Source organism: Vicugna pacos, chromosome 7, assembly GCF_048564905.1.
Source record: "Vicugna pacos chromosome 7, VicPac4, whole genome shotgun sequence".
Lineage (NCBI taxonomy): Eukaryota > Metazoa > Chordata > Mammalia > Artiodactyla > Camelidae > Vicugna > Vicugna pacos.
In genome coordinates, this window is record NC_132993.1 from 4,401,811 (window position 1) to 4,425,708 (window position 23,898).

The following is a 23,898-nucleotide window of genomic DNA, read 5'->3' on the forward strand; positions in this document are numbered from 1 at the left end:
TGGAGCGGTTGGTGATGGTCGAGATTTACTGACGTTCAGAGGGAGCAGCCTCAGCACCAAGGCAGATTCTGTCCGCGTTACTGGCGACTGGACGCAGCCGTCGGTCTCTCCCCGTAGCAGACTCCGTTCGTACCCTTGTAGTTGATACGGAAGGTGGGAGACAGCGCTGAGAGTGCCACGGGGGGCACCCAGCCTCAGTCCAGCCCTGCTTCTTGCTGAGTGAGGATAAGGAAGCTGTTACTCTTGGTAGATGCCTGGCAGCATCCCTTTTAAGACAGACGAGAATAAGGCTCATTTTTAAGTATGTCTCAAGAATTCTGGAGTCTCTCTCCCTTATTCCTGCACTTGGATGCTTGAAAGTTTTGAGTCTTATTTTCCTCAAGCTTGTTTGACTAAGTTGCTCCGGGTCTTAGAAAGTTGAGAAACTCTTGTTTTGTTTATCGTGTGCATTACTCTTAAATGTGTTTTTCAATAGCAGCTCTCTCTGCTCCCTCTAATGGAACCAGTCATTGGAGTGAACTTTGCCCACTTTCTTCCTTACGGCAGTGGCCCGTTTAATAGTGGGAATCGACTTCTAGGAGCTTTTGGCAGTGCGACCCTTGACGGGGTTTCGGATTACTATTCTCAGTTGATCTACAAGGTATGTCTCTTTGCGAGGTGCCCCCTTGCTTGCTCTTTGGATGCCGTGTCAGAATTGGTAGAGCCTGTCTTGCTTTTCCATCTGGTTTGCATCTGATCTTCCAAGTTCCATTTAAACTTTAGCTCGACTAAAAGGTTAAGATTTTACCAGGTAAAGTGTTTCTGGTGTGAACATTTGAAATTTTTGTCTAGGTAAGAGTACAGATTGTGACAAACATCCATTATGTATTTCTGTGGTAGGGAAAATAGTTATTTTCCTGTAATCTTTATTAACTTTTTAAATGAATTGAAATTCAAAGTAAACAAAAAAATATGGTAGGAATTTATCCTGAAAAATCAAAAGAAAAATTTAAACCATATTTTACCTAATAATTTAGGTACTAATTGCAACTAGCTGCAGTATAACATAATTATTAATTCTTAGACTGCTAAAAAAAAAACCCAGCTAAACCTAGTTTATCTTCCGGTATTGTTTTTTAAACAAAGTTTTATGCTAGGCTCACTAGGCACTCTTTACTTCACATCTGACTTGTGTAAAGTGGTCTTTTTGCAAAAATATTTGTTAGTATCGTCAGTTTTCCTGAGGGCTTCTCTTTTTTAATATTAAAGTCATTCTCTTGTGATGCTCCATTTATTGTCATTATTGGCTTTTCTCTTCAGTTAGAACCTCTCCTTACTCTTGTAAATGCCTTCTCTTCTGATGCAAGCTGTTCTCCACACAACTTCATCATCTTCATGAAATCCTAGATCTTTGCAAGATTTGTAATTTGACCTTGCACTTGATCAGCACGGTATTATAGGTAGAGTCCAACAATTCCTGAGAGACTCGTCAGTCAATAAATAACAAATGGACCACAAATGTTAAGCAGGGACAGATGTTTGGGGGGAAACGACATCTGTCAATGATTCACTCAACTTTGTATAATTGCTACTCCTTTTGCTGCTTTTTGAGATTTTGGACAGTCTGGATTCTAATATCTAGGATGTGAGTTGTAAGTACTGGGTTAGGACCTTAAATTCTTAAGTTTTTTTACAGAATGAGGGCATATCTTAATGAGAAGTTGATAAAGGAGGTTTTGAGAACTTTTCGCAATTTATTGGTTGAATTTTAAAGCTATCCTTCACTGGCACAATGTAAATTTACTTCTAATGCCGAAGATGAGCACTCAGGCTGGGTGAAGCGAGCAAGTGGATGACACGTCCACAAAGCCATGCACACTTGTTCCACCAAAGGCCTCCTGGCCTGCGTGTTTACTTTTCTTGGTGTGCCTTTGAGAAATGAAGACACATCTGGTTACGTTTCTGTAGTGTTGCCTCCCTGTGCTAAAAATTCACAGAACTAAGTTTTAGCAAGGTCCTGGCATATTTGCTCAGTAGCATATAATGTAAAATCTTTTGGTCTCCTGCAGCAGAATAATTTAAGTAATCCTCCAACACCCCCTGCCTCTCTTCCTCCTACACCACCTCCTCTGGCCTGTCAGAAGATGGCGAACGGCTTTGCAACAACTGAAGAGCTTGCTGGGAAAGCTGGCGTACTGGTGAGCCATGAAGGTATGACGCCCAGCCCACATTTCTACCTTGGAGGGGCACGCCCTTGGCGGCCGTGCAGGTGAAATGGCAGTCAGGTTGTACAGTTGTACCCACTTGTCCATCTTGACTAAGTATATTTGCTTCTGTGTTTTTGCTTTTCCAGTTACCAGAAGTCTAGGACCTAAACCATTTCAGCTGCCTTTCAGACCGCAAGACGACTTGTTAGCCAGAGCTATTGCTCAGGGCCCCAAGACAGTGGATGTTCCCGCCTCCCTCCCAACACCACCGCATAATAACCAGGAAGAGTTAAGGTACAAGTGCCTTCTTCTCTGATGTTTTTAGTTACTTCATTTATTAAAAAAATTGTATGTGTATGTATATAGGACAATGTCTCTAGAAGTAGCATGTTAAAAACACTTAAAAGACTTAAAAGGTAAAATCTGGTGAATAGTTTTCATCAGAACTTAAAGTTTATAAAAAATACTATTAAATATTATTTGTGCATTTTAAAAATCTTACATGATATAGGAAGTTCAACAAATAATAATGGAATAGACATGAAGGCAGTGGGACTCCATGCAAAATGTTTCAAAGACTCGTGTCCTTTATAACCTGTTAATGTGATTTTATTGGGTTTATTGATGTTTGCAGATGTCAGAATAGAAGAGCAGCGGTCACAGGTATCAGAGAATGCTCTCATGGGAAGGAATTCAAGGACACTCCTGTCCAGAGTTTTGTGACTTCTTTGTATCAGCTCTTTAGCCCCAAGGTTCTGACTGGGGGAATCCACTTCCTTTAGTAGATAATCATGACCCAGTGAGTGAAACCCAGGAGAGGTTCTTAGGCACTTCATCAGATTACTCTTTCCCCCTTGGAAAATCTGGTGATGAAAACCCTCTTTGTGATGACAGGTCATTTAGATTAAACCCCATACTTTATTGACAAAACTGTGTATCAAAGAGAAGTGACTTGTCCAGAGTTAGAATCCAGGTCTTTTGTTCCCCTGAAACTCACTGCTAGATTTGTGCCGAATCTGTGACTGGGTGGCAGCTGTGGGAAGCAGCCTCCTACGTGTACGAGCTTGATGCCCACTCCGGGTCTCACAGGGGCTCTCTGGGAGCCTTTCTAGGGTCTTCTAATAATGCTGCTTCCCAGCTTCCTTCCACATGCCTGCGTCCCTGCTGGGGGAGGCCTAGTGAGACACCAGGTTGCCCTTCAGCGTCCAGCCTGATGCCACACTTGCCCTCCATCCCCAGTTGCCTTGGTCACCTTTAGCTTCTTGGACTAGACCAGTCGCTTCTTTTTATCACCTCACTTTATCAGTTAAGAAAAATAAAGGCCTTTGAAGTCACAATGACCAGGTGTTACCCATTCCGCCCCCGTGAGTACGAGCAGCCCTGGGAGAGCCCTGTGCATGAGGCTGGGGGCGGGGGGTGCTGCTCGGCCCTTTTTCAGCCCCAGGATGTTCCCTAGTCTCAGGGATCTGCTGTCTGCAGAAGTGTGAGTATTCACTTTCTCTGTGCCCTGCTGTAATCTGAACATCTTTGGCAAGTCTTTCAACTTGGATGCTAAAGCTTTAGTCAGCAGGAAACATATCATTTAAATTACTTTAAACATACTTCCTTTTTGTTTTTTCACCCCAGAGAGATTTCCTGGTTGGCCCTGCCCCGAATCATGGGTTCTCATGTTGTTGTCGGAAGGTCACACACGGAGCCAGGCTGGGGCAGGTTGGCTCCAGCTCATGTCCTGCGTCTGTTCTCCTCCCAGGTTACAGGAGCATGCCGCTGATCGCGATACTCCAGACAGTTTTGTGCCCTCGTCCTCTCCCGAGAGTGTGGTTGGGATGGAAGTGAGCAGGTACCCAGACTTGTCGCTGGTCAAAGAGGAGCCTCCAGAGCCAGTGCCGTCCCCCGTCATCCCCATCCTCCCCAGCAGTGCCGGGAAAGGTGGGCGCTAGTCCTCCGTACCGCGGGCCCACGTGCTCTCGTTGGTGTTTTGAAAAGCCACTAACAATCAACCCTTCCTCTTTCAAGGTTTGGACTCCAGAAGGAATGACATAAAAACTGAGCCAGGCACTTTATTTTTCACGTCACCTTTCGGTTCATCCCCAAACGGTCCCAGGTCGGGCCTGATCTCTGTGGCAATCACTCTGCATCCTACAGCTGCTGAGGTAAAGATGAGAGGGTTCTTTAACGTCGTAGACTCCGCTTGGTTTTTAAAGCTGTGTCAGGAGGCTCACACGTGTCTGCACATGACTCGTGTGCAGCAGGGTCACTGCGGATAGAAGAGTAAAGTTAGGGAGAGTACGCGTGGTCACTTCAGGCTTCCACGTGGTCTGGGTGTTAGAAATGAGTGTTAAATCGATCTCAGCCTAAGTCAAGGCAAAAGGGGCAGAACGAAGGTAGAGGTCTCGCTTGTTTATTAGAGGAGGTACACAGTGGAGAGCTCTTTAGAGAGAAGCCTTTTGATAACTTTCACACTTAGAAAATCAGGCAGTGAAGAACTTTGTCAACAGTGGAAGCTTTCCAGAAGCAGTGGAAGTCTTGTTCAGGTGGCAGCTGCTTGTATGAGACCAAACTCATAGTCCCATGATGGGACATTTTGGCAACAGAACTTAGCGGTAGTGGGTTCTCGTGGACCATTTCAGACCTCTTCCCAGAGCTGTAGGTCCACTTGCCGGTAGCTTCCAACCAGCTGTAAAAACTGACAAGGTTTAGCTCATTCCTTGTATTAATGACGCCTAAAATAGTTTAATGCTCTCTCAAGTATTTAACATTCATTGAAATCCCTTTATGAGGATTTCTGTTTATGAAAGCTTTATTTAGATATTGGCCCATTAAAACCTTTTTTTTCCCTTGAGACCCTTAAGTCTAAATCGGCATTGTTGGATTTGCTTACCGCCTGTACATCAGCGAATAACACGTACCTAATAGGAGTTTTTCTTCAGTGCTTCTCTGTGCCTTCTGGGTGGGTCACGCAGCGTTTGCACTTTGTTTTAGAACATCAGCAGTGTTGTGGCTGCCTTTTCCGACCTCCTTCACGTGCGAGTCCCTAACAGCTACGAGGTTAGTAATGCACCAGATGTTCCAGCCGTGGGTTTGGTCAGTAGCCACAGAGTAAACCCAGGTTTGGAGTATCGACAGCGTTTATTTCTTCGTGGGCCTCCACCAGGACCTGCAAACCCGCCCAGATTAGCAAGCTCCTACCACCTGAAGCAGCCTAACGTGCCGTTCCCTCCAGCGAGCAACGGTGAGCGGGTTTACGTTAGTGAACCTCACATTCGTTCTTGAATCAGAAGTTCGGCTGATTCTCTTTAAAATCCCACTTTAATTGTAAACAAGTAACAGGTAGCATGTTGGTGCGTCATCCTGGTGAATTGACCTTCTAATAAGCTCTGCTGTGCGGTGACTTAGCCTCAGTGCTTGGGGACTGTGCCGTGTCCCGTCTGACGTGCTCACCCGCAGGCCGCCTTGTCCTCTTGCCTCCGCCGCTCGTCCCGGCTCACCTCCTGCTTCGCGCGTGCGCGCCAGGCCCCTCCTGCTTCGCGCGTGCGCAGCGGGCCAGCGGCTTTACCGGCACCGCTGCTTCCTCTTTCCTCCTCCACCGGCGCCTGGGGCAGTGGGGTCTGGGCTCACCCTCACCCCCGTCTCTCCTCTCCCCACTTCCCGCACTGCGAGGGCTTGTGTCGGAGCTCGAATCCCTAGCCTCTGGCCGCTTCTGTCTCCCTCACTTTGCCTGCTTCTCCCTTTGTGCCTCCGCGGCCCCCACAGACGGTGGGCTCTGAGGGTCCCTCGTGCTTTCTCATCTGAGTCCTTACTTACATTTTTTATCTCAGCCCCGGGACTTTCCTCATCCCCCTTTGACTTTCCAGATCACACCCGTTTAAGACTCTTGTACGCGGACCTCTTCACCTTTCACAGGACATTTCCATCTCGTCTTCACCCTCAAGCGGAAGTGTCCTCTCCCCCAGCTCACTTTGCGCTTAGACTGGACAGAACTCAGCGGTTTCCTTCCACGCTCCCCACGTCCCAGCAGGCTGCCCCAGCTGTGCGAGAATAGGTTCCTTGATTTGTACCCCAGTGTCGTGCACATAATAGATGCCCCATAACCACTGCTTAGAAGATCAGATTCTTATTAATTGGTAAAAGATAACACATGATAACGTGAAGGAACCGTGTTACGATAAGTTGATACAGTATAGCTTTGTGCCGTGTGCTACCTCCTTGTTATTGGTCAGTTTTAGTCGCTAACGAAGTCTTTCGTCTGCAGGTCTTTCTGGATATAAGGATTCCAGTCGTGGTATCACGGAGAGCGCGGCTCTCAGACCGCAGTGGTGCTGTCACTGCAAAGTGGTCATTCTGGGAAGCGGGGTGCGGAAGTCGGTCAGAGACCTGGCCTTCGTGAACAAGGTACCCGCTACATCTTCTCTGTCCCCCCCCTCCCCCAACCCGCGGTGTCCCTGCAGGGCTCCTCCTTCAGGGGGAGGCCGTGTACGTAGCCCCGCCTGTCGCCTGCTCTGGCGGTAGCATCAGCATGTGTACATATGATGTGCTTGAGCGTGAAATCAGATCGCTACAGCAGACTGTTAGACGGGACGTTATGAGAACCACATGTTTTTAGATAGTGTGAAATATGGATCGTGTGGTTTTGTAAATGTGTTTTCTCTGTGGCTAAATTATTATCTGCTACATATTGGCTTGTGGTTACCTTTCTACTTTTAAGATAGCTACTTTCTTTCACTTTTAACATAACATAAAGACCACATATGTATAGATCTTGTTTTTATTAAGTTTTGACTTACTGAGCTCCCCACGTATTTCTCTCTGCTTCTCAGGATTCCCGAGAAAGCTCCAGTCGAGTGGAGAAGGATATTGTCTTCTGTAGTAATAACTGCTTTATTCTCTATTCGTCAACTGCACAAGCAAAAAACTCAGAAAGCAAGGTAAAATTAGGCAGTCTCGGTTAATCAGTCTGTTGGTGAATAAAATGGGTGTGCCCACCAGATTCTCAGAGCTCTCCAGGGATTCTAAGCAGCCGCTGCTCAGGCTGAGAAAGTGCTCGGTCCAGGTTGTCACTGCGGATTGAATATGTTCCGTTTATTTGACAGGCGTGGGCAGATTGAATTTTATCTTAAAATTTCAGAATTGAATAAAAACACTAATAGTAAAGTCTGTAATTTTACTTATTAACTACAAATAGCTTAATGACAACTATAAAACATTGTTTTTTGATTTTATCCCAATGGAAAAAGCCTACTCACAAACATAGCTCAAGTCTGTTCATGTATTTTGGGAAGAAAATCCTTGTCCTACCGTGGTAGAAAGGTCTACCTGATTTTGTGGAATTTAAGTGTAACCAAGTGTGTAGTTGGTAAGGACGACACATTTTTAATCCTTCTCATTGAAGGAAGTTGTTTCCCATGGTGTAATTCTCAGTCATTCCTTCCTTCAGGTGATTACTTTTTCTTAGAAGAATGTTCTGAAGACTTATTTTTTTTAGCAGGCAGTAGTGCCCAGTATAGTAAAATTCAGGGTATATACCAAATAAGTTAAGACTTTAAATTAAAATAAATCAGCCTATATGAGAGGAGGGTTGCTTTTTCCCCAGATAATTTAGGTGTGTGGTGCCCGCCTGCTTCTGGATTTATGGGAGGGGGTCTGTCCAGAGCCGTGGGAGAGGGGGTGGTGGGAAGGGAGCCTGTGGGTTTGCCGTTCATTCGCTTGTGACACTTGGTACCTAAACGGAAACTGAGGGAGATTCTCTCTCAGCCCCTATGCCCACCGCTGGGTGGGAGCCGGCAGCCTCTGAGAAAAGTTGAACATGACTCGTCTGCCGGGGGCTTCTCCCCTGTGTCACATTCATGCCAATTTATTAAGCCTGAGATTAACAAACAGGAATTTCAGAGAGTGGGATGAGCTCTTAGAAGATTATGACCCAAAGTTCTTATTTGGTTTAACAAGAAACACTGTTCCCTTGTATGAATTAAATTAGCTCCTCTGACAGCTTTGATTTTTTCAGCTTGATTATTATTAGAAAGAGGAGCGTCCATGAAAGTTTAAGAGCACAATATTCTCCAGAGCTGTGGCTTTGCAGAGGAGGATCCACCCACAGATCTTTCATCAGTCCTGCCTGTCCATGCGGGAACCTGTGGACATTCAGTACTGACCTCCACTGTGCACAGATCCTCACCGCGCCCCGTTAGACCCCTATTCCCTGGCTTTCTTGCTTTAACAAGAATGGCTTTTAGGGCTTTTGAATTACTCTTTCTCACATTTCTTTTTATTGTGCAGGAATCCATTCCTTCGTTGCCACAGTCACCTGTGAAAGAGACGCCTTCCAAAGCGTTTCATCAGTACAGTAACAACACCTCCACCTTAGACGTGCATTGTCTCCCGCGGCTCCAGGATCGAGCTTCGCCCCCTGCGTCACCTCCCATCACTTTCCCTCCTGCTTTTGAAGCAGCCAAAGTAGAGGCAAAGCCAGATGAGCTTAAGGTAACAGTGAAGTTAAAGCCTCGGCTCAGGGCTGTGCACGGCGGGTTCGACGACTGCAGGCCCGTCGCAAAGAAGTGGAGGGGGATGAAGTGGAAGCGGTGGAGCATCCACATCGTGGTCCCCAAGGGGGCGTTCAAGCCTCCCTGTGAGGATGAAATCGATGAATTTCTGAAGAAACTGGGCACGTCTCTGAAACCCGACCCTGTGCCCAAAGACTATCGGAAGTGTTGCTTCTGTCACGAGGAGGGTGATGGCCTGACGGATGGACCAGCCAGGCTGCTCAACCTGGACTTGGACCTGTGGGTGCACTTGAACTGCGCCCTGTGGTCCACGGAGGTCTACGAGACCCAGGCCGGGGCCTTAATAAACGTGGAGCTGGCCCTGAGGAGAGGCCTGCAGATGAAATGCGTCTTCTGTCATAAGACGGGTGCCACCAGCGGATGCCACCGATTTCGCTGTACCAACATTTATCACTTCACTTGCGCCATTAAAGCACAATGCATGTTTTTTAAAGACAAAACCATGCTTTGTCCCATGCACAAACCAAAGGGAATTCACGAGCAGGAACTGAGTTACTTCGCCGTCTTCAGGAGGGTCTACGTCCAGCGCGACGAGGTCCGGCAGATCGCCAGTATCGTGCAGCGCGGGGAGCGTGACCACACCTTCCGCGTGGGCAGTCTCATCTTCCACGCCATTGGCCAGCTGCTCCCGCAGCAGATGCAGGCATTCCATTCCCCCAAAGCGCTCTTCCCCGTGGGCTACGAGGCCAGCCGGCTGTACTGGAGCACGCGCTATGCCAACCGCCGCTGCCGCTACCTGTGCTCCATCGAGGAGAAGGACGGGCGTCCGGTGTTCGTCATCCGCATCGTGGAGCAGGGCCACGAAGACCTAGTCCTGAGCGACAGCTCCCCGAAAGGTGAGGCCCACCCTCCCCACGCTCTGCAGAGCTGCTTACTCCGGGGTCGGGCTGAGGAACGTTTCACCTGTTTCCATGATTTTCTTGTTTGTTCAGGTTTTATAACAGCCGGTGTGGATTTTTCATTCACTAGTGCAAAGCTGCTTTATCTGGTCATACCTTGTCTTTTTGTACTGTTCTCCAGACACTTGCTAGACTCACTCTAAATCAGAGTAGAGCTGATAAATAGGAGAATGATTGTAGGTCAAGGTTGCCTGTCACTTACGTTGAGGACGCTCTTTACGTCACCTAGAAATGGAACCGTATTTAAAGCATATTGTGTGTAGTCTTCTCTCAGGAGCAGCAAATATTAAAGTTTAGAGCCACTTACTTTTGACCTCAGGGGTGAGCCTAGGTTGTCATTTCTGTTGATGTAGAAAGTGTTTTAAGTATGAAAATGCTCTGAAGATAATTCCAGTGGAAAAATCAGTTTCACACTTTACCTCTGAGAGGAGAGGACATGTCTGTAGGTGTCATTTACTTCATTGGACCAATCATCCGAAAATCTAATGTGCTGTTTGGCCAGCATGAAAGTTAACCTTCTTGCATGAACTTTAGTCATACTGAACTTTCTTTTCCCCTTTTACTGTTTAATTTCCTTAATGTAACATATTCTTTTCCCCCAACATTCCTAAAGTCTGTAAAACTGCTGCCATCTGACAAGCAGGTAATAGCAGGCCTTTTAGGTCACTGCCCACGGGCTCTACCCAGTGAGTCTTCGTCAACAGTCTCCGTTTTGCTCTTGTTTTTATACTGCATCCTTTCTTCCTCTCTGTTTACCTAAGAGCAGATTTTTCATAAAGAAAAAAAATTTTTTGTCTATATCATAGGTGTTTGGGATAAAATTTTGGAGCCTGTGGCATGTGTGAGGAAAAAATCTGAAATGCTCCAGCTTTTCCCAGCCTACTTAAGAGGAGAAGATCTGTTCGGCTTGACGGTGTCTGCGGTGGCACGGATTGCCGAGTCCGTGAGTGCCAGGGCGCAGGGTGACCCGGGAGTCGCTCAGGGCCTTTCCCAACGGGGCCACTGCCACCACCTTGGCTCATTCTGTCAGATTCACAGCCCTTGGAGGTGGTGGCTTTGCCGGGAGATTAACTGCTGTCTCTCTCAAAGAACAGGAGGCCTTCATGAGTCACTGGGAGGGAGACTTGCATAAATGTTCGTGTTAATGTCTGCTCAGTGAGGGAGGTCACAGATGTGGGTTGTCTGGTGCTGGGGGGTGAGGGTCCTCACGCCCTGCACTGCAGGTCAGTGCGCCCAGTCCTGACACCGGGACATTCACAGCCACTTTTCTGCCCTCATCCTACGGTTGGTCACCAGAGGGCAGTTGGATTTCGGGAGCGTTCAATCCTCTCTGACACCTCTTTGTGAGGTTTTGAAATTACACGCGTTTGCCAGCGAGTCTACGCACAGTACTTTGGGGAAATCTCATGAATGTAAGGCATTGCTTTCAAGAAAAAAGCCATTGGTGGGTTTTCTCTGGAGAAACAGAGGACAGCCCTGAAGCCATGGAGTGCTGTACCGAGCTGCTTCCTTTGGAAGAGCCCTGCCTCAGTAATCGGTACCTGTCATGTCTCTAGAGAGAGATGTTCACAAGAGACATAGTCTAGAAAAGACTGTACCATACAAGTTAACCCTATGTTCTCGCCTGTACCCCCGGGACACGGAGAGATGGGCCATCATGTCACGGGCCTGTCTGTGTGCGGGCTGGCGGTGGTAACATGAGATAAGAGAGTGTTTTGAAAACGTTGACAAGTTATTTCCGTAAGATTCCAGTTGGGCCATCTTTGGGCCAGCTCAGGGTTGCCTGTGGTCTTGATCAGATGAGTTAAATTTTCGTTTATTTTGCTTCTTTCCAGCTCCCCGGGGTGGAGGCATGTGAGAACTACAGCTTCCGCTACGGCCGGAACCCTCTCATGGAGCTGCCTCTTGCCGTCAACCCCACAGGTTGTGCCCGTTCTGAACCTAAAATGAGTGCCCATGTCAAGAGGTTTGTGTTAAGGTATTTTGTTTTAACTTCACATAGTACAGCCCAGGGTTTCTAGGCATATTAGTGGTTTCTGTGCTTGACTTGTCTGCTGCTTACAAACCCTGCTGTCTCTGGCTGTGTCTGCCGACCACACCCGAGCACCTGCCGTGTGGCTCCGCTAGGCGGCTTTCTGTGTATGTTCCTGTCAGAAAGAATTTGAATCAACCTGGCTTTGGGCCTCATTCAGAGAGATCTTCAGTTTTCCTTTTATTTCTTCCTGTTGACGTGCCACTGTCTGCAGGCCTCACACCCTGAACAGCACCAGCACCTCCAAGTCGTTTCAGAGCACAGTCACCGGGGAGCTCAGTGCCCCGTACAGCAAGCAGTTTGTCCACTCCAAGTCATCCCAGTACCGGAAGATGAAGGCCGAGTGGAAGTCCAACGTGTACCTGGCCCGGTCTCGGATTCAGGTGGGAAGACGCTGGGTGTCCAGGAAGAGGAGGGCAGGACTCTGCGGCGGTCGGGAGGTGCTGGCATCCAGCACGTGGGAAACGGGGAGAGTCATACTTTGGAATTCTGTCCGATTGCATTCAGCGCATGGTCTCGGGGCTTGGCGCTTTCCTTCCCTGAGTGGAAGGAGCCCACGTCTTCCCACCTGGGTGAGGGCAGGTAGCGCCGCGTTCCCCACACACAGGGTTTGTGGCGAGGTCACCAGAGCTGTATTTCTAGGCACTTGTGAAGTGAAAAATACAAATGAAAATATTTTCCAGAGGTGCCCAATTTTGGAAGTTGTCTTTCGGCAGCCTCCTTCTCATGAAAATTGTGTCTTTTCTGATGGGTAGACTGTGGAGCGCCTTGTAGATACAGCCGTGTGCGGGCCAGGCGTTCAGATCCACTCCTGCAGTCCGTGGCTTGTGAGCTGCAGATCTGAACCAAACGGCTCTTCAGCTTCTCCCTCCCGGGTTCCAGGACAGGTTTACAGTTCTCACTTTGCCACACTCCTTCAGTCTCCCAGCCTGATCATCCTCCAGCACCTGGTTTTACTGAGTGAGGTCACGTCTGCTGGCTGTCGGCGTCAGCCTCGCTACGCCCAGACCCAGAGCATCAGGTTCTGTTGCCCTTATGCTCTGAGAAGCTCCCTCAAACCCGCTCTCAGCCCCGCCGCCCGGTTTCAATCTCCCGTCCCCCCCGGGGTGGCAGTGCGGGCCCCTCCTTCCAGTCCGCCAGCTCTAGGGTGGCGGGTGCCGGTCTGACCTGCTGTCCGCTGTCTGTACCCTTTCACGTTCTTTCTACGGAAACTTCTTCCTCCTCTCTGGAGGTTTGAGGCTCTCCTCTTTACTCTTGGTGTTTGGGCTTTTTACCAGAACGTGCCTGGGTTAGGATGAGTCCTTTCAACCTGGCGCAGTGAGACCTTCAGTCTGAGAAGTGTCTTCGTGGTGGTTCTTTGCAAGTTCCTGCCTCTGTTTCTGTTGGCCCACACACACAAACATGGGCCCCCTGAGATCCAGGACCTCACCGTGTGGACCCCAGGCTGGCACCGTCTAGGGCCTGGCTAAGCCATGCAGGTTGGGGCCCAGCCTTACTGAATCTGGCCCCGAGGTGGGGCCCCCGCATGCTTCCTGCGCGGCTGGAGAAGAGTTCCCATCCCGGGTCTAACCTCCCGCCGTCGCCTCGTTTCTGGTCTCCTTGTCCTGGTCTGAGCTGCTTCTCCTTCGTCTGCTCTTCATTCTTTTGTGTTTAAAAAATCTTTCTCCTTTCTGCTCTCGTCCCTTCTCTCTGGTACCTCGTGTTCACGTTACGAACACAGCCTCTTCCCCATCGTTCTGCCGCCTCCAGGGAGGAGCTCTCCCAGACTCCCGGGGGCGCGGGGTGAGGCCTCCGCCCCGCCCCTGGCGGTGACTTTCTCCTGCTGAAGCAGCTACTTCTCCATGTAACACGTTTCTCTCGCCCATCCTGTTCTTCAGCGTTGCTTGTATTCCCGCACCGTCCTGGTACGGGGTTCTCAACTACCTGTGTTGAGTCTGTCCCCTTTTACCTGGAGCAATTAACAAAGTCTTTCATGTTTTATAAAGTTAAATTCACATTTTATTAAGGATTCAAATTTCACTTGTCTAGAACGGGGTAGAAGCACTTTGGAACTGGAGAGATGGATAGGTGAGCGCTGACAGGACAGCCCCGGAAGCACCGACTCCGGGAGGTCCCTCTGTGAGCCACGCCCGCTCACACGACAAGACCACATAGCGTCTCGCTCTTCACTTTGGCAGCAGCAGTTTAACCTCAGGCGATTTTGAGAGTTTTTGTTGTTGGGTTATCTTTTTTCTTCCTCCATACTGTCCACCTCCCAGGTAACCACATTAATGCCCCGGCGTTCGTATCCTGTGTTTTCCGTGGTGCTTTAACAGCACATACACATCCGTGTGCACGTTTACAAGTGGGATCGTGCTGTGTGCACGTTTCTGCATCTTCTCACCAATACTCAGACTCCTAGACCAGCGGGAACACTGCTGACTCAGTCCTTTAATGGCTCCATGATGTTCCGTGATGCGGATGAACTGTGATTAGTTAAACCATTCCGCACTGATGAGAATTGATTTTGTTTACAATTTTTCCCGTGTTGCCAGTGGTATCTTGTACACCTGTCTCCGTGTATCGGTAGCTTCACTTCTGTGGGGTGTATCCCCCAGAGTGCGATTTCTGTGTGAAAGTTTTCAGTTTTCTGAAAAGGCTCTGCTCGCACATTGCTCCCAGCAGTGTGTGAGGCTGACTTTCTCGTTTATCGTTTGTAGTGTTACTGCCCATTTATATTTTTGCCACGAGTGACCACAGAACTACATTGTCACCTTAATTGCAAATTTTTGGATTTTTCCATTTGGATTTACTGTTCTGTGAACTGTGTGTTCATGTCCTTTGTCCATTTTTCAGTTTATAAGAATTTGCACTATTAGATTTTTCCCTACAACACATCCCTTGCCTGCCAGGAAGTATGGTATATTTCTTCCTACAAAAGTTTGAATTCCAAATAGTCAAACATATATAATTGTCTGGCTTCTGTTCTTAAAACTGCAGGTTGCATATGAGTCTCTTAGATTTTTTTTTCAGCAATTTCATTTTTTATGTTTAAGACAGTTTAATTTTTTCCATTGAATAACCAGTTGTAGGAGCACCATTTAGCAATAAGCAGCCCGTCCATACTGAGCTGGATGTTGGTAACCCCGCCTGGGTCTGTGTGGGTTCTCTGCTCGCTCCCACTGACTGTCCCGTCTGTTACCCCAAACCGTGTCAGTATCCGTCCAGATTTTTCTTGTGTGTTCTGCTTTGTTCACCTCTGAGTCATATCTGGAATTGACTGGAATTAACTGAGTAAATGTTTTTTTCCGAAGATCATTCAGTTCACGTACTGAAATCTCTTAACAGCAGCCGTCTGTGCCATGTGCTCCAGGTGGTGCTTGATGAGAAATGGGGGGGTGGGGTTCCCTCTGGTCAGTCTTAGGTGAGGATGCAAAAGCTCAAAGCACAGTGCCCTGTGTAGTCAGCCCCATTTCAGTTGTGTAGGTTCTGTGTTATGTCAAGTGCTTGAGAAGCAGTAGTGCCGTAAAATGAGCAGCGGAAGCTGTTGGCCTGTTCAGCTGGTAGAATCTCAGCAGGATGCCCGACATAGACAGTGCTCAGCTGTGGACAGGATCACTTTCTAAACACGCCTGGGAAGTTCAGTGTGAAACAGACCCAAAGGCATGGTGGGGTCGCAAAGCCCGATGTGGGAGGGTTGTCTGGGGTCAGGGTTCAGACGGTGGTGGAGCGAGGACAGATGGTCGTGTGAGTTCAGGTGGAATCCTCAGTGAGGCTTTCAGTCTGACCGGGGGTAGCACCTTCGTGTGACAGAGTCCCTGGAACTGAAGTGATGAGGGAGGTGCACGTTTTACAGGGCCTGGGCCTCTACGCTGCCCGGGACATCGAGAAGCACACCATGGTCATCGAGTACATCGGGACCATCATCCGGAACGAAGTGGCCAACAGGAAGGAGAAGCTCTATGAGTCCCAGGTGAGTGCGGCCCCGCCCCCGCCGGCCCCGCCTGTCCGCCCAGGTTCGAGTGCAAACAAAACTCTGTCTGGGTGTCCTTGTATTCTCTTGTGTTTTCCAACAGTCCTGCGTTTTTCGATCAGTATTGTTATTTGCAAAGACAGGACCTTGGGTGGATGAGCCTGGCTTCACAGGCGCCCTCCCGAAGTGTTGATTTCTGCTCATAGCGCGTAAACGTCGTCGTCCGTGCGGGTCCCCAGGGCGGGAGATTGGGGACCTGTCGGTTCCGGCGACTTCATCTCCGTCCCGTGGACAGGAGCACAGAGCGGACTGACTTCCTTCTCTTTCAGAACCGAGGTGTGTACATGTTCCGCATGGACAACGACCACGTGATCGACGCCACGCTCACGGGAGGGCCTGCGAGGTGAGAGTCGTGTGCAGCCTTTCGGTGGTGGAAGTCCAGGGCAGACGAGTGTTGGAAAGAATTTCTATTTAAAATTGTGTGTTTGTTCTTGTTCTGTAGTAATAGAATCAGGAAGGAGTGGTTCTCCCTGTGACCTGGAAGGGTTTTAAAGCTTCTTGCAGTTTTAGAATAAATCGCTTTCTGAAACGGTGGCTCGCAGGTACATCAACCATTCGTGTGCACCGAACTGTGTGGCTGAAGTGGTGACCTTTGAGCGAGGACACAAGATTATCATCAGCTCCAGTCGGAGGATCCAGAAGGGAGAAGAGGTGAGAGCGGGGCCCATCTGTGGTCGTGTCCCTGCGTCGGGGAGCTGCAGGGCGCAGACGGTCTGTATTGCTGGAGGATCCTGTATCCTCCAGGCAGGGCAGAATCTGCCACCTCCTGTGTCCTTCATTCCTCACTTTCCCGTCCCTGCGTCCCTCTGGACCCCTCGCCCTGCCAGTTTGGCGCAGTGCCCCCCCCCCCCCTTTAAAAATGAAGCCTGTCATCGTGCTGATGGTTGAAGACTTCCCAGGGTCTGTGCCCTTGTGCTCTCCGGGAACACGCTGGCTCTCGGGAGATCACTGTGAGGCTGTCGGCCGCAAGCTTGGGGGTGACTGGGGCTCCACGTTGCTCATAAGCACACTTAGGACTACTACACGCTGACGGGTTTTTTGCATGAATAGATTTGCAAACAGTTTGGCTATTTTTTGTCTTTGGCCCAACGAAGTACTGTGGTTTGCCCAGCCCCCGTTAGGGTTATCACCCAGCTGGCTCTGTCACAGCCTTGTTTACGGTCCCCGACTTGGTCTGCCAGACGTGGTCAGCTCAGGCTGCAAGGTGCACTGGAGTGCTTGGGGCCTGGCCCGGGTGTGGGGTTGGTGTGTCCTGGAAGGCACCTGCCTGGGGAACCCTCCTATTTAGGGAATGAGGAGCTTCGGGGTCTTTACTTAGTTGGATCCCGCAGCCCCACATGAACAGAGCTGTGGAATTATACTTGTTTTTTGGTTATCTTTTTGGAATATGCTTTTTTAAAATCAAGAATTGAGCCCAGACCCATTTTGTACATGTCAGTAACCTGATGAGTAAGGGTATGTGAGGACCCCTCTGTGGCATGTGACCACTGGGCGGGTGTCTGGGCATCGGGACAGGTGGCGGCCCGACCAGCACCAGGCCCTGCTGCCCTCTCTGCCTGAGCATTCTTGGCTAGCTGGCTTAACCTCTCTGAGCCTCTGCTCTGTTGTGTGTCGAGCGGAGCTCTCCTAGGTCAGCGAGACCGTCCCAGGCAGTGGTATCATGCCAAGGAGAAGCCACGCAGTAGATAGTGTGTTTATTCCCCCTCGGGGTCGAAAGGAAGTCTTTCCAAATAGTGTCCTTGGATGTTTGAATCAGAAGGGTCTTGCGGTATCAGCTCTCTCAGGAGTCGGGGTCCAGGGTGGGGCTTACCCCACGGGAATCGTGCAGGCTCCCACCCACCTTGACAGCAGGGTTGGTCTGAGACAATAATGTTAAATAGCGACGTCTTGTAAATATTCTTTAAGTGAGGAAAGATGGAGGAAGATGTTTGCTGGCCAGGAGGTTTGTCTCTGCGAATCTGCCTGCCCCATCAGGGAGCGAGGAGGGGACCGGGGGGGCCTGCGGGGACAGTGCTGTGTGGAGCTGTAGGAATGCAGCCGCCTGCCTGTCTCTGAGCTGGCTTGGCCTAAAAAGAGCGCCTCTGGTCTCCCCTGTCCCTTTGGGGCCCTCAGGAAAAGCACAGCCACACGATCTCTTGACTTTTTCTGAAGTTCCCCGTCTCCCCACCCCGGTCCCAGGGCGCCCTGTCAGTGAGGTCTTCAGTTCAGCTCCGTCTCTCGGTGGCTGGGTGTGAGTAGCTGCCAGGCGGGCAGGGGCAGGGGCCTTCCTTACACTGTGTCTTTGCCGTGGGCAGCTTTGCTATGACTATAAGTTTGACTTTGAGGACGACCAGCACAAGATCCCCTGTCACTGCGGAGCCGTGAACTGCCGGAAGTGGATGAACTGAGCACCCCTTGCTGTCGAGGGCGGCTCGTCCCTGGGAAGAAGCGATTCAACACACCGTTTGAATTTCGCAGACAGAAAGATGTTTTTGTTTTCTGTTTTATGACTTTTGAAAACTAGCTTCTGGGAGTTCTGAGTTCCTCAGTCCTTCAGGGTGAAGGAGCACAGGAGAAAGCCGATGGAGGCAGCCTTCCTGAAGTTGCTGAGGTGAACCGGAATTACAGAATGGTCCAGCACTTTTTTTTCTTTTACTTTCTTTCTTTTTTCTTCTTGTGGGTGGGTTTTGTTTTGTTTTGTTTTTTTAGTCTCACTAAGGAGAAACTTTTACTGGGGCAAAGAGCCGATGGCTGCCCTGCCCCAGGGCAGGGGCCTTCCTATGAATGTAAGACTGAAATCACCAGCGAAAGGGAGATGTCCAAAGTGCTGGCCACGGCCTTATTTGAAAAAGGGGCAGGCCCTCTAATTTAAAAATTTTTTTAAATAAAGTAGACACCACTGAACAAGGAATGTACTGAAATGACTTCCTTAGGGATAGGGCTAAGGGATAATAACTTGCACTAAAATACATTTAAATACTTGATTCCATGAGTCAGTTTATTGTAGTTTTTGATTTCTGTAAAATAAGAGAAACTTTTTGTATTTATTATTGAATAAGTGAATGAAGCTATTTTTAAATAAAAGTTAGAAGAAAGCCAAGCTGCTGCTGTTACCTGCAGAACTAACGAACCCTGTTACTTTGTACAAATATGTAAATATTTTGAGAAAAAATACAGTATAAAAATAGTTATTGACCAAATGCTACCAGGCTCTGCAGCAGCTCGGGTGCTTATAAAACGTGCATAGGGATGTCACAGTATGACGCCATGTTATTAAACATGCCATTACAATTATGTAACAACCAAAATTTCCACCTAGAGTGTTCGGGGTTTTTTGGAAACTACGATCTATTAGTACTGAGTTGTTTTATACACCTTACTTCTGACAGAACGGAGTGTATGCTATGACTACAACTTTTATAGCCGTTTTGGTAATTGAAACAAATTTTTTCATATTATATTGTTGCATCCCTACTTCTTCAGTCAGGTTTTTTGTGCTTACAATTTGTGATAACTGTGAATAACTGCTTAAAAATACACCCCAATGGAGGCTGAATTTTTCTTCAGCAGAAGTAGTTTTGATTAGAACTTTTGTTTCAAGCCACAGAGAATCATGTAAACATACTAGGATCATGTAGCAGGAACTCAAATCTAGCTCTCGACCTTCTATTTAACACAAAAATTTGAAGAAAAAAAAAAAGGAGCGATGTCATTGCTTGCGGCTGCAGGACCCCGGCAATAGGGTTTGGAAGATGTAATTTTAAAATGTGTTTGTATGAACTGTTTGTTTACATTTCTTTAATAAAAAAAAAAAAACACTGTTTTGTGTTTGCTTGTAGAAACTTAATCAGCATTTTGAACCAGGTTAGCTTTTTATTTTGTACTTAAAATTCTGGTACTGACACTTCACAGACTAAGTATAAAATGAAGTTTTTGTGTGCACAATTCAAGTGGACTGTAAGCTGTTGGCATATTCAGTGATGCAGTTCTGAACTTGTAATGTATATGGCATGATGTATTTTTATCTTACAGAATAAATCAATTGTATATATTTTTCTCTTGATAAATAGCTGTATGAAATTTGTTTCTTGAATATTTTTCTTCTCTTGTACAATATTCTGACATTCTACCAGTATTTGTCTTACCGGGTTTTTGTTTTGTTTTCTGTTCTGTATAATAGTATCTAATGTTGGCAAAAATTGAATTTTTTGAAGTATACAGAGTGTTATGGGTTTTGGAATTTGTGGACACAGATTTAGAAGATCACCATTTACAAATAAAATATTTTACATCTATAAAAGCTTGTGAGTCTCTGTTAGCACCACTCACGGTCCCTTTGGAGCTCTGAAATTCACCGCCAGGCTGGTCCACCCTTTCAGGATGACGGGCGCGTGGACGTGATCAACGTGGGTCTCTGCCTTTCCGGATAAAAGGTTTAGCTGTAAGTTCGTGACTCGTACCAGACAGAGGCTCTTCCTGCAGCTGAATAAAGAAGAGGACCTCAGATTCTTTTTAGGGTCTTTACCGGGGCCAATGGGGAAAATACTCTGACATCTAATTCCCTTGTTTGTCTGTTTTTATTTAATTGTTAAATTTAGTCCTTTTTTTTCCCCCAAGCAGCTCTCCTAGACTTACTCTGTGATAGACTTTATTTCTCATATTGAATGTATTTAACTTTTAATGTAAGGGGGTTGCTGAGGATGAAACTGCTCAGAACCCCACTCACAATTCCTACAGCCCATCTTTAGCTTGTACTTCACAAACACGCTGAGACGACCAGCTTCTATTCCGCGTGTCTTTAGCATCTGAACAACTTTTAAATGCTGTTCTGAAACACTCCCATCTGAAGGTGTCGGCCGGGACTGGAGTGCGTTCACATCTGCATCGGGTCGTGGAGCTCTTGCTCCATGCAGCCTCTCCTCCTCAGACCTCACGCTTGATTACTCAGCGCCAGACACGCAAGGAAGAAAACTTCAAGTCATCGCAGAGCCTGAGGTCTGCTCCCTGCCAGACAGATGCCACCTCCTCGACCCACACCGAGGCCAGGAAGGGTGAGAAGGGCGGTCTGTGCTGGCCGTCAGATCTGCTGACCTGAACGTGGTCTCATGGGGAGAGGGGCCTGAGGAGAAGAATCTGAGGCCGTGAGTCTGGAGGAGGAAGTGTGGCTCATGTGGGTTTATTTTTGTTCCACCAACCAATTTTTTTTTTTTAACTTAAGTACTGTCAGTTACAATGTGTCCATTTCTGGTGCACAGCACAGTGGCCCAGTCATGCATATGCATACCTATATTCCTTCTCATATTCTTTTTCATTAAAGGTTATTACAAGATACTGAACATAGTTCCCTGTGCTGCACAGAAGAAACTGACTGACTTCATTTAGTATGATCATCTCTAGGTCCATCCATGTTGGGGCAAATGGAATGGTTTCATTCTTTTTTTTTTTATTGAAACTCCTTAAATAGAGCTTGTGTCTTGAAGTTCTCTCAGCTTTAATTCACTGTCGTACTGGAGTCCTGTTGATGCTGGGGGGAGGGACTGAGGGAAAAGAAGCATCATCTTGGCGTAAAATCTCACTCTCAGTGAGTCTGTATCCCTGGGCTGTGAGCGTCACAATTTTTTTTTTCAGTTGAAGTACAGTTACAATGTGTCAGTTTCTGGTGTACAGCACAATGTCCCAGCCATGCATATACATACATATATTCATTTCCATATTATTTTTCATTAAAGGTTATCACAAGATATTGAATAGAGTTCCCTTTGCTATGCAGAAGAACCTATTTTCATACATAGTGGCTAACATTTGCAAACCTCCAACTCTCAAATTTACCCCTTCCCACCCCATTGCCCCCGGTAACCATAAAATTGTTTATTATACCTGCAAGTCTGTTTCTATTTTGTAGATGTGTTCATAGTGTCCTTTTTTCTTAGATTCCACATATGAGTGATATATGGTATTTTTCTTTCTCTTTCTGGCTTATTTAGAATAATGATCTCTAGGCCCATCTATGTTGCTGCAAATGGCATTATTTGATTCTTTTTATGGTTGAGTAGTATTCCATTGTATAAATATACTACAACTTCTGTATCCAGTTACACCAGTGAATTCTTTATAAGCCATGGTCACAGTCTTAAATTGGGATTTTGATGGAGTACAGCATTACATCTGTAGATCAAATTGCAGAGAATTAACACCCTAACAATACTGAGTTTTCTAATCCTGTAATATAATATAGTTCTCCACTTACTTAGGTTTTAACTTCTCTCAGCAATGTTTTGTGTTTCTTTGTACGGCTCTTAAACTTGAGTTCTCTTGCCTTGGATGCTGTTGTGGATTGCAGGTAGTGTCGTTACTTTCTGTTTTGAGCTGTTTGCTGCTGCTGTTTACAGGCACAGTTCATTTTTATATTGAGCTTTTTTACTTTGTGGTCCTGATAAACGTCCTTACCATGTCTAGTAGTAGTTTTGAAAACTCCCCGAGACCTTCTACACATAGTCTGCAAATGGTTCACTTCCTCCTTTCCAATGTACATGCGCTTTCTTTCTTCTTGCCTGTGACTGGCTAAGGCTCTCACTACAAGCGCTGGACGTAAGCGGTAAGTACAGGCATCCTTGCTGTGTTCCTAATCCAGGGTCTTTTACGGTAGCATCTATAGTTTTTCCTTTCTCAAGTTGAAGAATTTTCCTTCTATTCCTCATTTGCTGAGTTTTTATTGGAAATGGGTGTTAAATTCTGTCACGTTTTCCCTGCAAGATCATAAGCCTTTTTGCTGTATTACTGTCATAATTAACATCTGTTCTCTAACTTTAAAGCAACTTTCATTCCTGGGATAAAACCCACTTGTTCATAATGTACTATCCTTTTTGCATATATTACCGGATGGATCTGATTTGCTAATACTTTTTAAGGGAATTTTACTTCTATTACATGAAGAACACTGGTCTATGATTTTCTGGTGTATTGCTTTTAAATCAAGTTAAGTCTTGTTCATAATGTCAGAATTTCATAGTTGTCCAGAAAAGGTTGTGTATTACTGGCATAATTTTTTTCTCCAGTGTTTGATAGAAATCATCAGTGAAACCATCTGTGCCTGGAGTTTTCTTCGTGGAAAGGGTTTTAAACTACAAATTCAATTTATTTAATAGGTATTGGGGCTAGTCAGCTTATCTATTTCTTCTTCAGAGAAGCTGAGTAATTGGTTTCTGTCAAGGAATTCATCCATTTTATTTAAGATATCAAATTTATTGGCATAAAGGTGATCACAGTAATCCCTTATCCTGTTTATAAAATAGACTTTATTTTCAAAGCAATGTTAGATTCCTAAGAGAATTGAGCGGAAAGCACAGAAACACACACACAGCTCCCCTGCCGTCATCGTCCCCGCACAGTTGATGAACCTACCCTGACACATTATCACCCAAAGTCCATACTTGCCATTACAGTTTCCTCTTGGCTTTGTCCATTCTCTGGGTTTTGACTAATGTATGACACGCTCTGCCTGTTCATCTTCTCCCCACCCACCCCGGCAACCGCTGGTACTTCACTGCCTCCATGCTTTTGCCTTTTCCAGAATGTCACAGAGATGGACTCATACAGCGTATAGTTTTCATATGGCTTCTTTTACTGAGTAATAAGCGTTTTAGATTCTCCTGTGTCTTTTTGTGGCTTGATAGCTTATTTCTCTCAAGCACTAAATACTCTGTTGTCTGAATGCACCACAGTTTACTTATCCTTTCACCCACTAAAGGGCATCTTATTTGCTTCCAAGTTTGGGCAGTTAGAAACACAGCTGCTGTTAAGTTCCGTGTGCAGGCTTTGATCTTATGCTAAGAGTGTACTCAGTTCTGCGAGCAGCTATCAAACTGCCTTCCAACGTGACTGGGCTATTTGGCATTCTCACACCACTGACTCAGAGTTCCTGTTGCTTGTCCTTTAAAACATCTGTAGAATCTCTAGTGAAGTTACCACTCTCATTCCTGATGCCAGTAACGTGTTTTGTTTTGTTTTTTAATTAGAGGTTTAACAGTTTTATTAATATTCTTATCCCAGCTTTTGGTTTCATTCACTTGTTACTCATTTCCGTTCTGGTTTGTAATACTTCTTTTGCTTCTCTGCTCTCCTTTTCCTGTTTTCTTTAGGTGGAAGCGTGGCATTGATTTTTAAACTTTGATCCTTCTCTGCTGCAGCCTAGTGCTGTAAGATCCCCGAATCCTGAGTCAGTTTTGTCCTACAG

General features: G+C 46.9%; 1 protein-coding gene across 13 annotated transcripts in view; it reads left to right on the forward strand.

Annotated features, from left to right (window-relative positions):
* KMT2C (lysine methyltransferase 2C) overlaps nucleotides 1-19,960 on the forward strand; it is a 235,008-nt gene extending 215,048 nt beyond the window's left edge. For 4 of the 13 annotated variants that reach the window (XM_072964111.1, XM_072964117.1, XM_072964112.1 and 1 more), the window contains exons 45-60: nucleotides 476-640; nucleotides 2,049-2,190; nucleotides 2,333-2,480; nucleotides 3,937-4,115; nucleotides 4,203-4,339; nucleotides 5,169-5,418; nucleotides 6,439-6,578; nucleotides 7,004-7,111; nucleotides 8,460-9,579; nucleotides 10,449-10,585; nucleotides 11,478-11,620; nucleotides 11,889-12,057; nucleotides 15,510-15,626; nucleotides 15,956-16,029; nucleotides 16,229-16,337; nucleotides 17,981-19,960. In XM_072964111.1, coding sequence (XP_072820212.1) covers nucleotides 476-640; nucleotides 2,049-2,190; nucleotides 2,333-2,480; nucleotides 3,937-4,115; nucleotides 4,203-4,339; nucleotides 5,169-5,418; nucleotides 6,439-6,578; nucleotides 7,004-7,111; nucleotides 8,460-9,579; nucleotides 10,449-10,585; nucleotides 11,478-11,620; nucleotides 11,889-12,057; nucleotides 15,510-15,626; nucleotides 15,956-16,029; nucleotides 16,229-16,337; nucleotides 17,981-18,073 — 3,231 coding nt within the window. In that variant the 3' untranslated portion in view covers nucleotides 18,074-19,960. The remainder of the gene's footprint in view (nucleotides 1-475; nucleotides 641-2,048; nucleotides 2,191-2,332; nucleotides 2,481-3,936; nucleotides 4,116-4,202; nucleotides 4,340-5,168; nucleotides 5,419-6,438; nucleotides 6,579-7,003; nucleotides 7,112-8,459; nucleotides 9,580-10,448; nucleotides 10,586-11,477; nucleotides 11,621-11,888; nucleotides 12,058-15,509; nucleotides 15,627-15,955; nucleotides 16,030-16,228; nucleotides 16,338-17,980) is intronic. The other 9 variants (XM_072964121.1, XM_072964122.1, XM_072964116.1 and 6 more) reach the window with 8 other exon arrangements.
* The last annotated feature ends 3,938 nt before the right edge of the window (nucleotides 19,961-23,898 follow it).